Below are 15,408 nucleotides of genomic sequence, written 5' to 3'. Positions count from 1 at the left end.
TGTTAATTCAGTTTGTACAGAGGTTTCAGGAAAAAAGTGCCAGCTGAGAATGTGCCAATGTTTTTCCATTATTTTATTTTCTTTTTTCTTTTTTTGCTACCACAATTTGTGGCTATCGTACAGCTTTTGGTGTAGCTGAAATTGTATTTTCAAGGATTCTGTCTTTTTAATTAGGAAATGTCGGCCTGTTTGAAAACAGTTACCTTCCTTCATTCATAGCCACAACGTTTCTGAAACTTCTGTTAACTAGTCTTGTTTTCTACTGGATCCATTCAGGCAGGAACGAAACTAATTACAATTTTTACAAGGAACGGACATGGAAGAAGACATAAATTAAAGACAGACAGCCCTTCCACACAGCCATATAACCCACAATATCAAGGCATAATAACCCACAAGATTTGCTTTGAACTGGGTTATCTTTCCACATTGCCATATATTCCAGTTCAAAGCAGATAATGTAATGTGGGTTTTTATTCAGGAAGGAGCCATAGCTACTGAGGAAACAAGGTATTTCCTAAACAGGATTAATTTTTAGCTGAAGAAAGCTATATTATTTTAATGAAGGGTAGAAGCATTGCTAAATTGATCTGAATAATTTAAGACCAGGCTAAGTATTGCTCGGTAGCATTATTTTTATTTCCCCTTCCAGCTAACAGGGAAATATGGAATGCCTCCACACTGCTGAACAATTTTACTTAGGGCCCTTCCACGCAGCTATACAACCCAGTATATCCAGGTAGAAAATACCACAATATCTGAACTGGATTATTTGAGCCCCCTTCCACACAGCTGTGTAAAATCCCACATTATCTGATTTGAACTGTTATATGGCAGTGCTATATGCAGATGATACCACTTTGATGGTCGAAAGCGAGAAGGAGCTGAGGAACCTTCTAATCAAGGTGAAAGAAGAAAGCGCAAAAGCTGGGTTGCAGTTAAACATAAAAAACCCAAGATTATGACAACAGGAATGATTGACAACTGGGAAATAGAGGGAGAAAACATGGAGGCCGTAACAGACTTTGTATTTCTAGGTGCAAAGACTACTGCAGACACAGAATGCAGCCAGGAAATCAGAAGACACTTACTGCTTGGGAGGAGAGCAATGACCAATCTCGATAAAATAGTGAAGAGTAGAGACATCACACTGGCAACAAAGGTCCGCATAGCTAAAGCAATGGTATTCCCCATAGTTACCTATAGTTGTGACAGCTGGACCATAGAGAAGGCTGAGCGAAGGAAGATAGATGCTTTTGAACTGTGGTGCTGGAGGAAAGTTCTGAGAGTACCTTGGACAGCGAGAAGGTCCAACCAGTCCATACTTCAGGAAGTACAGCTCGGCTGCTCATTGGAGGGAAGGTTCTTAGAGGCAAAGATAAAGTGCTTTGGCTACATCATGAGAAGAAAGGAAAGCTTAGAGAAGACAATTATGCTGGGGAAAATGGAAGGAAAAAGGAAGAGAGGCCAACCAAGGGCAAGATGGATGGATGGCATCCTTGAAGTGACTGGGTTGACCTTGAAGGAGCTGGGGGTGGTGATGGCCGACAGGGTGCTTTGGCGTGGGCTGGTCCATGAGGTCACGAAGAGTCGGAAACAACTGAATGAGTGAACAACATGACAGCGTGGACTGAGGTGCCTTCCGCAGCCATATAACCCAGAATATCAAGGCAAAAAATCCCACAAAATCTACTTTGAACTGGGTTATGAGTCTACACTGTCATATATTCCAATTCAAAGCAGATGTGGGATTTTATCCAGCTGTGTAGAAGGGGCTTCAGGGCCCTTCCACACAGCCCTATATCCTAGAATATCGAGCAGAAAATCCCACAATATCTGTTTTGAATTGGGTTATCCGAGTCCACATTCAGATGTGGGATTTTCTGCCTGGATATTCTGGGCTATAGGGCTGCGCAAGAAGGGCCCTCAGATAACCCAGTTCAAAGCAGATATTGTGGATTATCTGCCTTGGTATTCTGGGCTATATGGCTCCATGGAAAACCCCTGAGTTCACACTGCTATACAGGGTGAAGCAGAATAACTTCCTTTTTTAAAATGCGTACCATTCAGTCGGTTGAAGACGTAGCAAGTGCTAGTGGTCTCGTTTGAGAGGCGGGAGTATAAAATTTTGTCCTGACACAGTTCAGTTGCCATCATGTGTTGGAACAGTGAGGAGCGTGCTTTTGCCGTTGAGGCCTACTTTTCGAGTGGATTTGGAGTGGCCGGCCTGCTCTCCAGATTTGGCCCCTTGTGATATTTTCTATGGGTTTTTTTTTAATCCCGTGTTTATGTGAACCGTCCAAGAACCCTACAAGATTTGAAGATCAACATCCAGGAAGAAATTGCCAACATAACGCCTGCTATGCTGGAAAGTCATGACAAACGCCAGAAATCGGTTTACTCAGTGTATGGAGAGTGGGGACGTCACTTAACTCTTTTGATCTTCAAAACTATGTAAAACAAAACTTTAGGTATGCGCCTACATTATACTAAAAAAAGTTCTGATTCATACGAGTCTTATTAAGTTTTGAAAAAAGGAAGTTATGCTGCCTCACCCTGTATAATCCAGTTCAATGTGGATTTTGCACAGCTGTGTGGCAGGGATGCTTCCTGTGCTCTCAACCCATGGCTGGAATGGGTAATCACTTTGAGGACGGTCCAGGGTTGAGGAAGTGGGTGTGCATCACACCCAGGGCCCTTCCACACAGCCCCATATCCCAGAATATCAAGGCAGAAAATCCCACAAGGCAGAAAATCCCCAGTTCAAGGCAGATATTGTGGGATTTTCTGCCTTGATATTCTGGGCTGTGTGGATGGGCCCACAGAGTTGAGCAAAGAGTGCCATTGCAAGAGGCCTCTCCATGCCAGACTCAAAGCAGGTTTCTACTCCGCCACACCCTCTGTCCTTAATGTCATGGCGGGAAGGCGACTGAGAATGGGCTCTTGCTCGCGCTTCTCCCTCCTTCCCTCCCTCCCTCCTTCCATCCACTCAGGTGGATCCACGTGGCGCTCCTTTGGCCTTCCGCCTCTCAGGACCAGCAGGGGGCGCCGGCCATTCTGACGTTTCATCCAATCTCCCTCCGCCGTCAGGGGCAGGGCTTCGACCATAGAGACCAGTTAGAAAACAAAGAGCGGCTACCTGCCTGCCCGGGCTTCGCTTTCCCAGACGTCTGCTTCCGGTCTGGGGAGGCCGGCCGGAAGCAGGAAGTAGCGGGACAAGGGGGCGTAGGATGGTAGCGGATCCGGGAGGCGGTGGCGGCGGCGGCCGTGGCCGAGGGGGATCGGCGCGGTGGGCCGGGATGGCGGGGGCGCCCACGCTGCTGCTCCTCCCCGCGCTGCTCCTGGCCCTGACGGCGCCGCCGCGGGGGGCCGCGGAGCTCACGGACGGCAACAACGAGCACCTCAAGCGGGAGCACTCCCTCATCAAGCCTTACCAGGGTGGGTCTCGGGCCCTTTCCTCCTTCGGAGCCTGGCTTCCCCTCGCCGAGAGCCGGGCCCTCTTCCCCCAAAGGGAGGGCTCCGCTCTCGAGCTTCGCGAGAGGAGGAAGGCAACGAAAGAGCCAGGCAGGACTGGATTGTCTGCTGCATTCACTCACATCTTCACCAGGCAGCCTAGGGAATAACACTCTGGAAAATCTGCCTGTACTCAAGAGAAACCTTTTACCTCAGGCCTGGGCAAGCTTCGGCCCTCCAGGTGTTTTGGACTTCAACTCTCACAATTCCTAACAGCCGGTAGGCTGTTAGGAATTGTGGGAGTTGAAATCCAAAACACCTGGAGGGCCAAAGTTTGGCTATGCCTGCTCTACCATAATTGAGAGTTAATGCACTTTAGTTGCCATGAAATCACGGGGGCTGTAGTTTTGCCAGGCCTTTAGCTTCTCTGCCGGAGACTACTGCTATCTCGGTAAAGGCAGAAAATCCCACATCTGAATGTGGACTCGGATAACTCAATTCAAAGCAGATATTGTGGGATTTTCTGCTCGATATTCTGGGATATAGGGCTGTGTGGAAGGGCCCTGGGTGTGATGCACATCCACTTCCTTAACCCTGGAACGTCCTCAAAGTGATTACTCCCTTTCCAGCCATTTCCCCGACATTAAGTCTAGTCATGTCCAACTCTTGGGGATGGTGCTTATCTCCGTTTCTAAGCTGAAGAGCCGGCATTGTCCATAGACACCTCCAAGGTCATGTGACCAGCATGACTGTATGGACCGCCATTACCTTCCCACCAGAGCGATACCTATTGATCTGCTCACATTTACATGTTTTCAAACTGCTAGGTTGGCAGAAGCTGGGGCTATCTCGCCAAACTACAAATCCTAAGATTTCATAGCACTGAGCCATAAAAGTTGAAGTGAGGTCAGACTGCATTAATTCCAGTGCAGATGGACCTCCAGATACTTGGTACCATAGGCCCTTCAAATCTGCTGGGATTTGGTTTCAGGATCCTTATGGATACCAAAATCTGTGGATGCTGAAATCCTATTGTATACAGTGGTGTAGTAAAATGTGAAAAGGTTTTCCCCTTGACATTAAGTCTAGTCATGTCCAACTCTAGAGGTGTTCATCTGCATTTCTAAGCTGAAGAGCCGGTGTTGTCCGTAGAAGCCTCCAAGGTCATGTGGCTGGCATGACTGCATGGAGTGTCGTTATCTGCCCACCAAAGCAGTACCTACTGATCTTCTCACACTTGTGTGTTTTTGAACTACTAAGTTAGCAGAAGTTGGGCCTAACAATGGGAGCACACCCTGACACCCAGAATCAAACCACCGACCTTTCAGTCAGCAAGTTTAGCAATTCAGCAGTTTAACCCACTACACTACCAGGTTAATTAATACAAAATGGTTTGCTTATTGGATTATTTGAGGGGAGAAATCTTCAAGCAGTAGATGGTTGAACCTGTGGATGTAGAATTCCAACTGTATACATGGTACTGTAAACCATTGAGTCATCTCACAAGGTTTCCGTTTCTATAAATGCTGTTGTTTAACTCCAAATCCATTGCACTACAGTTTGAAGTAAAACAACAGCTTCTGCCATTTTTATTTTTGTTATGTCCCAGTTTAAATATGCAGCTTTACTGTCTATGTTGTCGTTCATAAGTCAAAGCAATATATCTAAATAACAAGATCAAGCTTTTCCATAGCAATGCGACTTCATGCTGCATCCTGTGTTTTAGGTGTCGGCTCCAGTTCAATGCCCCTGTGGGATTTTCAAGGAAGCACAATGCTGACCAGTCAGTATGTCCGACTGACCCCTGATGAGCGTAGCAAGGAGGGCTCCATCTGGAATCGAGTGGTAAGTGTCCTTTCTTCATTGAAAGGGGTGTGGGGGTGCAATCAGCCGCAGTGTTGCCACATTTACCCGCATTGCTTGTGCTCTTTATCTCTATGTGAATTTATGAAGTGTACTCAAAGGTGTTCTGTGTTGCTACATTCTCTTTTCTAGCCCTGTTTCTTAAAAGATTGGGAGCTTCATGTTCAGTTCAAGATCCACGGAGCAGGAAAAAAGAATCTGCATGGGGATGGCTTTGCCTTGTGGTACACTCGAGAGCGCCTTACAGCAGGTACTTTAGGAGGTCCTACGTGCCAATCTCCAATGTCTTTGTCCTTGAAGTAGAGTAGTATCTTCCATACCCTTAATATCTTTTGTGGAGAATGTTTGAGAATTATTTCATGTGTTTGTATGCTGTCGGCATCGAATTGCTGCCAATGTAAGCCACCCTGAGTTCCCCCTTGGGGGTTGAGAAGAACGGGGTATAAATGCTGGAAATAAATAGATTCCTTTTTTTGGAATGCTGTCTGTCAACTTAACAAGTGCTTTGAAATGACCGATCTTGCTTTTATTTTTGATACCAACAAGCATGTTTAGATTCATCTTCAGTGCTTTGCTTGCTGGGTACATAAATTTAGTTGATCAAAACTGATTTCCCTATTAATTCTGGTGGTCTTTGCTTTCCATAGGCCCTGTCTTTGGCAGCAAAGATAACTTTCACGGGTTGGCTATTTTCCTGGACACTTATCCAAATGATGAAGCCACTGAGGTTAGTGGTAACTAGTGTATGCTTTAGAGGCTATTTCTACCTCCAAGATATATCTGGGATTTAGAATGATCTAAAATGATCCTCAAACTTTTTAGGCAGAGGGGTGGTTCATGGTCCTTCAAACTGTTGGGTGGCCAGATTATAGTTTGAAAAAAACAAATGAAAGAACAATACAATATTTAAAATGAAGAAAAATGTTAACCAACATAAATTTACCAGTATTTCAGTGAGAAGTGCGGGCCTGGTTTTGGCTGATGAGATAGTCAAGTTAATTAGGATTGTTGTTGCTGTGTGCCTTCAAGTCGTTTCAGACTTAGGGCAACCCTAAGCCTAAAATTTAGGGTGGAATGTGGGTAAATGGCCTTGGAGGGCCGCATCCGGCCACTGGCCTTAGTTTGTGGACCCCTGATCTAAAATGAGTGATACTGCACCATAGTATGCAGTTTTGGGAGCTATTAAAAATATTAAAGATAAGCACAATGTGAAAGATTTCAATTCCCAATATTTTCATTCTGCAGCGTGTTTTTCCCTATATCTCTGCCATGGTGAACAATGGATCCTTGAACTACGACCATGGCAAGGACGGGCGCTGGACAGAACTGGCTGGCTGCACAGCTGACATTCGTAACCAGAACCATGATACATTTTTGGCCATCCGCTATTCTCGGGGGCGTCTCACAGTAAGTTCATCTGTGGTATTGCATTGAATAACTTGGCCATGGGTTGTCAAGGGAAGGGTGTGGCTTCGGTGCTGCTGGACAGTCAGAACTCGCTCCCATCTCCACAGTGGCCAAGGGGCTGGTGATAAATTCTATCTCGGGGCAGATCTGGCATTTGCCACTCTGCATCGGCCCCAGGATCCATGTAGAGCCATCTACTAATGCATGACTGTTCCATAGTTTTCTGGACTGAATGGGCAGAGTCACCACAGGTTTTCCTGTTGTCACCGAGATGCAAAACATAGCAGCAAAGATCCAGGCAATTTATTATGGTTTGGCCAGTTTAATTTTTCTCAGGAATGAAACTCTGCTTGCAGATTCCAGGTGGCTGAGAGTTGAATGGTAAATAGTTCGTAATATCTGAACTTATTTTGCAGGTAATGACTGATGTAGAGGATAAAAATGAATGGAAAAACTGCTTTGATGTTGCAGGAGTTCGATTACCCACAGGTTACTTCTTTGGGGCTTCTGCTGGTACTGGAGATCTATCTGGTAAGAATGGTTTACTTCTGAGTTGGAATTGACTGTTCTGCCTGGATATGCAGATCTTTATAACAGAGCCATTGAGTGTTCCTGTTTAATTCACCTTACCTTAGTACTAGTGGAGCGCTCATTCCTGAAATAACGCTTTTTTTGTTAAGAAACATGTAGATAGAGAAAGACACTTGGCTGCTATGACATCTTGATTCTGTTTCCCAGACAACCATGATATCATCTCAATGAAGTTATTCCAGCTGATGGTGGAGCATACACCAGAGGAAGAAAACATTGATTGGACAAAAATTGAGCCTAGTGTAAGCCTCCTGAAGTCACCCAAAGGTGAGTTGCTAATGTGACTACTGTGAAAGTATGCGTGTTCACTAAACAATACTTGTTCCTTGGTTGAAACAAGACACATAAAACAAAACCTGCTTGTGCTCCTCTGGAGTTCACTTTATAGGACTTTGGAATTATAACAGCAATACTCTGTGTGTATTCCAGTAAGTAAACCTGCTGAATTTAGTATTAACCTTGAGTGGGCCTATCTCAGAATGTGTGTGCAAAATCACTATCATTGTTATGTTGGATGTAATCTTATACTATCTAATCTTTGTTGTCTTGTTCTTTATTTGTATAGCCTGAATTTGTGGTGTGTGCACTCTTACTTTCTAAATGTTTTTTCTCTTTCTCTAGACAATGTGGATGATCCAACAGGAAACTTCCGTAGTGGGCCCCTGACAGGCTGGAAGGTGTTCCTGCTGCTGCTGTGCTCATTGCTTGGCATCATTGTGTGTGCCGTGGTGGGTGCTGTGGTCTTCCAGAAACGCCAGGAGCGGAACAAGCGATTTTATTAGCAGGGGAGTGGGCCAAGTTTTTTACAGGGTTGGGGGGTGGGAGAATTGTATAGACTGGTTTCTAAAAGGCTCTTTCAGAGAAATATATGGAATATTTTCATATCTTTTTTGTCCTGGATGTATTAGCCAGGAACATGTTGCAAACAATCCAGAATGTAGGGTACGATCCTACTTGGGAGCCTTGATTTTTTCTTCTCTTTTGAATGCTCTTCCAAGCCATCAGCCCTTTTAAAGAAAAAAAAAACCCAATAACACTGATGGGAGCTTAGAAAGGGTAAGTATCCTTCTTCCACAGGGCATGACTCTACCTGCCAACTAGAATCTGCTGGTGCTTCCAACAACAGGGCAGTCTTCCCATAGCCCTGATGGGGACAGTTTGTTTGGTGTGGCACATAAACCCACTCCGTTGTGGAACTTTTTAAAGCATTGTTGGAAGTGAGATTAAGCTTCCCTAAAACAAGTAGTGGCGATCAACCCCCTCCCCCTCCTTTTTGGTGATGGAAAGTACATTACACTGTATTGGTTTGGAAAGGCAGGAGCTTGGTTTTTTCTGCAGTCTCTGTGGTGTGTATGCCACTACTTGAAATCAGATGCCTCATCTCATGAAGCATCTGTAAAATGTGATTCTGGTGACAGGATTATACTTTGTCATAACCACATAGCTCTTCGCATTTTCCAGACAAGAGAACATGTGAAATAAAATGGAAAATTGATCTTGATATGGTATTTTGTTTTAATTTGATAATGAGAATGATCTAACAACATTTGCTCTGAGGCCTTTCGCGTGAAACACTCTGGAGATCAGAACTTTAGTATATATACACACTTTTCCTGGGGAACTTTTTATTTTAGTAGAAGTCTTCAAAAGTGGCTGGAATATCCTTTGGGAGGGTCCACATATGAGTCAGGGAAGGATGGCTGGGATACATACATTCCCAGTTGTTTTGGTTTATTTATAATCCACTTTTTCTGAAATCTGGGACTCAAGGTGCAAAGAAAGAACTTTCTGGTCGCACAAGATAAAGGATTAGTTTTCTCTTTATTACATTCTGGAAGCAGAATCAAGGTTAAGATTGAAGCCTGACTCCTTTGTGATCACAGTGAGGGCCAAAGTTATAGTCTTCATTTTCCCTGCCCCAATGTCTTCCAGGCAAAATTATTTTTCCCTGCAGCAAATGCGGAACTAGTATATTGTTCACCAGCGCTCACCTGATTAGTTGGGAAATAAAAGGAAAATGGAATTCCACAGCCCTGTACCATAGACCTCTACTCACTGTTTAAAATCTAATTATTTAAGCAACTTAATAAGAAAAAATAGTCTGGCTATCACATTTTTTGCACAAAAAGGTTCAGCAGTTGACTTCCTTTTATCAGGCCAATCAGCGAGTTAGCTTTTCACATTTTCCCAGAGGCCCAGAGCATTGATTCTAATAATGAATAGGGTAATTCTCAAGATGAAGAGTCTGTTGTAAAATATACTGAATGAGGTTGAGCGCCCTTCCACACAGCCCTATATCCCAGAATATCAAAACAGGAAATCCCACATTATCTGAGTGCGGACTCAGATAACCCAGATAAGGAAGCAGATATTGTGAGACCCCCTCGACGGACTGTCACCTTGCCGTGGTGAGGGGGCTTGCGTGTTCCGATGAACCTGTAGGCACAGCAACTGGAGTCGTGCACTCCCAGGAGTGGCTGCGGGGGAGGTCCCAGACCAAGAACAGTCCGAAGACCCAAAGACCTCAACGGCGGAGCAGGCGGAGGATAACATGGCCCATGTTACAACGGCTGCGAAGGCGGAAGAAGGCTGCAACAGACTGAGAAGCCACGGTCATTGTGTTAAACTACATCACCAGTGGAACCTCACTCTGTGAAGACTGTGTGTTGATCAGTTGTGCACTGACCTCCACACATTAAAAAAACCCACGCACAGGCGTCTTCCAAAGAAAATAAAAACCAACCAACCAAAGTCCCATGGCGATTAGCGAGTGGCGACGGGGGCAGGACTGTGAAATCTGGAAGCCCCTAGTCACAGACTGGCACATGGGCGGTGGGTATGGACTCAGTCGTTCTACCTCAAGGACCGAGGCAGTTGAGTAGTTCGGCAGCTGTATCCGCGACTGAGCAGCCCTTTTGAGGATCCACTCTGCTCACCCCACATGGGGAGGGGGCTAGAAAAGGTGCCCTAAACATAGTCTGCCTCTCTCATCCCTGACTGGACTGCCGCGTCCAGTGGGGTCACCACCCTGCGGCCAAAAAAGAAAAATGAACTTTGGTACGTGGAACGTACGGACTCTGATGGACAACAGTGGCAGTGAACGCCCCGAACGCAGAACTGCCATCATTGCAAGGGAGCTGGGACGCTTCAACATCGACATAGCAGCCCTTCAGGAGACCCGGAGAGCCGGGGAGGGACAGCTGAAGGAAGAAAAAGGAGGCTACACCTTCTTCTGGAAGGGACTGCCTGAAGAAGACCAAAGAATGCACGGAGTCGGCTTTGCCATCAGAAATGATCTGGTGAAACATCTGTCCGAAGCACCCACTGGCATCAACGAACGTCTCTCAACCCTCCGAATCAATCTTGCCAAAAACCAACGGGCAACCATCATAAGTGCCTATGCACCAACACTAGATGCTGACGAAGACATCAAGGAGAAATTCTACTGTCAGCTGGACACCGTCCTATCGGGGATACCTAAGGAGGACAAAATCATCCTCCTGGGGGACTTCAATGCAAGAGTCGGGCGAGACTTCGACCTGTGGCCAGGAACCATAGGAAAAGACGGGGTTGGAAACAGCAACCCGAATGGCATCCTGCTTCTCACCAAATGTGCGGAACACAACCTTGTCATCACCAACATGCTCTTCCGCCAGAAAAACAAGTTCAAGACATCATGGAAGCACCCCCGGTCAAAGCATTGGCACCTCTTAGACTATGTAATCACACGTGCCAGAGACCGCCGTGACGTGCTCCTCACAAGATCCATGACAGGTGCTGACGACTGCTGGACTGACCACAGGCTAATCCGATCCTCGATGGCCATCAAGATCGCTCCCAAGCGCAGACTCCAAGGCAGAAAGACAAGGCGCAAAATGAACACCCAAGCCCTTCAGGAGCCCTCCAGACGAGCCCATCTCCAAACAGCACTCAAGAACCATCTACCCACAGAACACCCCGAAAATGTTGAGGAACATTGGAACAAACTGAAGACCTCCATCATCCAAGCCTGCGAAGAAACTATTGGATACCAAGCCAAGAAACATCAAGACTGGTTTGATGAAAATGACATCGAGATCCAACAGCTAATTGACAAGAAAAGGAAAGCCTTCCAAACATGGCAGAGAAACATCAACTGTGCTGCTAAGAAAAAGATCTACGCTAGTGCAAAAGCCGAGGTCCAAAGAAGGACAAGAGAACTCAAGAACATCTGGTGGACAAAGAAGGCTGAAGAAATCCAACACCTGGCAGATACCCATAATGCTCAAGGATTTTTCAAAGCCACAAAGGTCATCTACGGACCAAGAAACCATGGCATACAGCCTCTACGCTCATCAGATGGAACCAAACTCCTGAAGGACCAAAACTCAATTGCACTACGTTGGAAAGAACACTACCAAAGCCTCCTGAACCGCAGCTCCAATGTGGCCGAAGAGGTCCTCTCACAAATCCCGCAACAACAAACCAGGGATGAGCTTGCAGCACTGCCTAGTTTGGAAGAAGTCAGCAATGCCATCAGCCAGCAGAAGAATAACAAAGCCAGCGGACCGGATGGGATCCCTGCTGAAATCTTCAAAGAGGGAGGACCTGAGCTGACACACCAACTCCACCAGCTCATAGAAAAAGTGTGGGTGACCGAGAAAATCCCAGCAGACTTCAAGGATGCCACCATCATCACCCTCTTCAAAAAAGGGGAAAGAACAGACTGCGGAAACTATCGAGGTATCTCCCTTCTAACCTCCGCTGGGAAAATCCTCGCAAGAATCCTTGCAAACCGCCTCCTGCCCCTCTCGGAAGACACCCTCCCAGAATCCCAGAACGGCTTCCGCCCCTCCAGAGGAACCGTGGACATGATCTTCACTGCACGACAGCTCCAAGAAAAATGCAGGGAACAAAACCAACCTCTGTACATGGCATTCATCGACCTTGCCAAGGCATTCGACACAGTGAATCGCAGCGCTCTCTGGACCATCCTCCACAAAATCGGATGCCCTAACAAATTTGTGAACATCCTGCGGCTCCTCCACGATGACATGATGGCAACAGTCTTGGACAGCAATGGCTCCCAAAGTGACCCATTTAAGGTGGAATCGGGTGTCAAACAGGGATGTGTTATTGCCCCAACTCTATTCTCCATCTTCATCGCAATGATACTTCACCTTGTTGATGGGAAGCTTCCCACCGGAGTGGAAATCATCTATCGGACAGATGGCAAGCTGTTTAACCTCAGCAGACTGAAAGCCAAAACCAAAGTTACAACAACATCTGTTATAGAACTCCAGTATGCTGATGACAATGTCGTCTGTGCGCATACAGAAGAAGATCTACAAGCCACTCTAAACACCTTCGCAGAAGCATACACGAAGCTTGGCCTGTCACTGAACATTGAGAAAACCAAAGTGCTCTTCCAGCAGTCACCAGCCAACTCCTCCCCAATGCCAGAGATACAGCTTAATGGTGTAACATTAGAAAATGTTGACCATTTCCGCTACCTTGGCAGCCACCTCTCCACCAAAGTCAACATCGACGCTGAAATACAACACCGCCTGAGCTCCGCAAGTGCAGCATTTTCCCGAATGAAGCAGAGAGTGTTTGAGGACCGGGACATCCGTAGGGAGACCAAGGTGCTTGTCTATAAAGCTATTGTCCTCCCAACCCTGCTATACGCCTGTGAGACGTGGACTGTCTACAGACGTCACATGCAACTCCTGGAACGATTCCATCAGCGCTGCCTCCGGAAAATCCTGCAAATCTCCTGGGAAGACAAGCGGACAAACGTCAGTGTGCTGGAAGAAGCAAAGACCACCAGCATTGAAGCGATGGTCCTCCAACATCAACTCCGCTGGACAGGCCACGTTGTCCGGATGCCTGACCACCGTCTCCCAAAGCAGTTGCTCTATTCCGAACTTATCAACGGAAAACGGAATGTCGGTGGACAGGAAAAGAGATTTAAAGATGGGCTCAAAGCCAACCTTAAAAACTCTGGCATAGACACTGAGAACTGGGAAGCCCTGGCCCTTGAGCGCTCCAGCTGGAGGTCGGCTGTGACCAGCAGTACTGCAGAATTCGAGGAGGCACGAGTGGAGGGTGAAAGAGAGAAACGTGCTAGGAGGAAGGCGCGTCAAGCCAACCCCGACCGGGACCGCCTTCCACCTGGAAACCAATGCCCTCACTGCGGAAGAAGGTGCAGAGCAAGAATAGGGCTCCACAGCCACTTACGGACCCACAAGAACATTGGAGGACCATCATACTCGGAAAACAAGGGATCGCCTAAGTAAGTAAGTATTGTGAGATTTTCTGCCTTGTTATTCTGGGATATAGGACTGTGTGGAAGGGCCCGGGGTTGCCAGGCTAGTCTAAACTGCTGGTAGCAACTTGTCACAAGGAGCACCTTCCATACCACAGAAAGGAGTGGCTGGTACTGTTGGCACATTCATGCCACGCTCCTCACCTGTTCCTCTCTTGTTTCTGGAGCGGCTTATCTCACAGTGGCACATGAAGTATTTGCATTTTGCCCATAAAATTAGCAGGTGGCCCCATTTAACCTTTATCAAATGTTAAACCAATTCACATTATGTTGTTTTATGTTATGTTGTTTTATAAATTTTATTGCATTGCTTTTAATCTATGTCTATTCGTGTATGTCAACAAACACAAATCCACTACAAGTCATAGTACATAAATCACAAAGGTAATTTTTTTTGTGGGAGGAGGGTTGCAGTTTACATAATACAACATTAAATGTATAGCCAACTTATATAATACAGCATTGAGCAATATACAAGGAACAAAAAAAGTTATTTATACAGTGATTTTACATCAGTCACAGAAGTAGAGTCTTTCTTGCTGTAAAGCAGATTTCTCTTTAAGGGCATAAGATCCCTTACTTTCTCTAAAGGTACTATTGAGTGGAGCTTCCAGACCCTTGTAAGAGAATATCCACATAGAGGATTTCCAGACCGGTTTCGACTATCTGACATCTTCCTCGCGTGGAGAAATGCGAAGAGTACAATGAAGTGGATATCAAGTTCTCCAAAATAACAATACTTCCAAGGGTGGATAAGGATACAATGAAGAACTGGATCTAAAGGGAATATAAAGAGGTGGCTAGAACATGTCCCAAAAGGAATAAATATTTCCATATATTGCTAACATGTAAGGCATATAAAACAAAAGAGGCATAGATACTTACATCAGGTTCTCCTAAACAGTGCTCTGCAATGGTTTGATTATGTAGCAACCACATGGCCAGCAGGTAGAAATTAGTATATAAAGTGGAGCTTTAAAAAAATTACCTTTATGATTTATGTACTATGACTTGTAGTGGGTTTGTGATTGTTGCGATTCTGGGAATCCATTGTATTCGTGTATGTCCTCATGTAAACCGCCCTGAGTTCCTTTGGGGTGATAGGGGCAGGACACAATATTATTATTATTATTAATTATTATTATTATTATTATTATTGCCCTCCAGCATAATCTGCAGTTTACCCTCATTTTTTTCCCTGAAAAGTAAGATAATATAGTGTAAGACAGGCCCCTCTGGATCCTAAGAGGTGTGCAGAAAATCACCTAGCTAATGCCAAATCCATTCCACTCTTAATATCAGCCTCTTCAACTCATTACCGCTCCACCGTTCTCTCTCCAGTATGCTTTCTAATTGCAGTCCCTGCTTCCCACAAATGGGTAAAGCAGCCCACCAAGGAAAGAGAACTATGATCCTCCCCATGTTTGTGGCCTAGAGCTCCCAACTGGGATGGGATTATGACAGTTCTAATTATCCAAGAGTGCATCTATGCTGTAGAACAGGCATGGGCAAACTTGGGCCCTCCAGGTGTTTTGAACTTCAACTCCCACCATTCCTAGCAGTCTGTATTCTGTTGGGGATTGTGGGAGTTGAAATCCAAAACACCAAGTTTGCCCATGCCTGCTGTAGAATGAATGCAGCTGGACGCTATTTGAACTGGGTTGTTGTAGGTTTTTTCGGGCTATATGACCATGGTCTAGAGGCATTCTCTCCTGACGTTTCGCCTGCATCTATGGCAAGCATCCTCAGGGGTAGTGAGGTCTGTTGGAACTAGGCAAAAGGGTTTT

General features: G+C 45.7%; 1 protein-coding gene across 1 annotated transcript; it reads left to right on the top strand.

The window, feature by feature from the left end:
• The first annotated feature begins 3,182 nt into the window (after positions 1–3,182).
• Positions 3,183–8,815, top strand: LMAN2 (lectin, mannose binding 2). Its single transcript, XM_060765668.2, has 8 exons — positions 3,183–3,438; positions 5,180–5,298; positions 5,449–5,566; positions 5,964–6,043; positions 6,562–6,723; positions 7,140–7,254; positions 7,462–7,581; positions 7,936–8,815. The coding sequence occupies exons 1-8, from the start codon at positions 3,231–3,233 to the stop codon at positions 8,094–8,096; spliced, it is 1,083 nt and encodes a 360-aa protein (XP_060621651.2). The 5' UTR covers positions 3,183–3,230; the 3' UTR covers positions 8,097–8,815.
• The last annotated feature ends 6,593 nt before the right edge of the window (positions 8,816–15,408 follow it).

The sequence above is a fragment of the Anolis sagrei genome, chromosome 2 (genome assembly GCF_037176765.1).
Source record: "Anolis sagrei isolate rAnoSag1 chromosome 2, rAnoSag1.mat, whole genome shotgun sequence".
Classification (NCBI taxonomy): Eukaryota; Metazoa; Chordata; class Lepidosauria; order Squamata; family Dactyloidae; genus Anolis; species Anolis sagrei.
The sequence above is the reverse complement of the archived record's forward strand: the minus strand, read 5'-3'. Positions and strand labels throughout refer to the sequence as shown.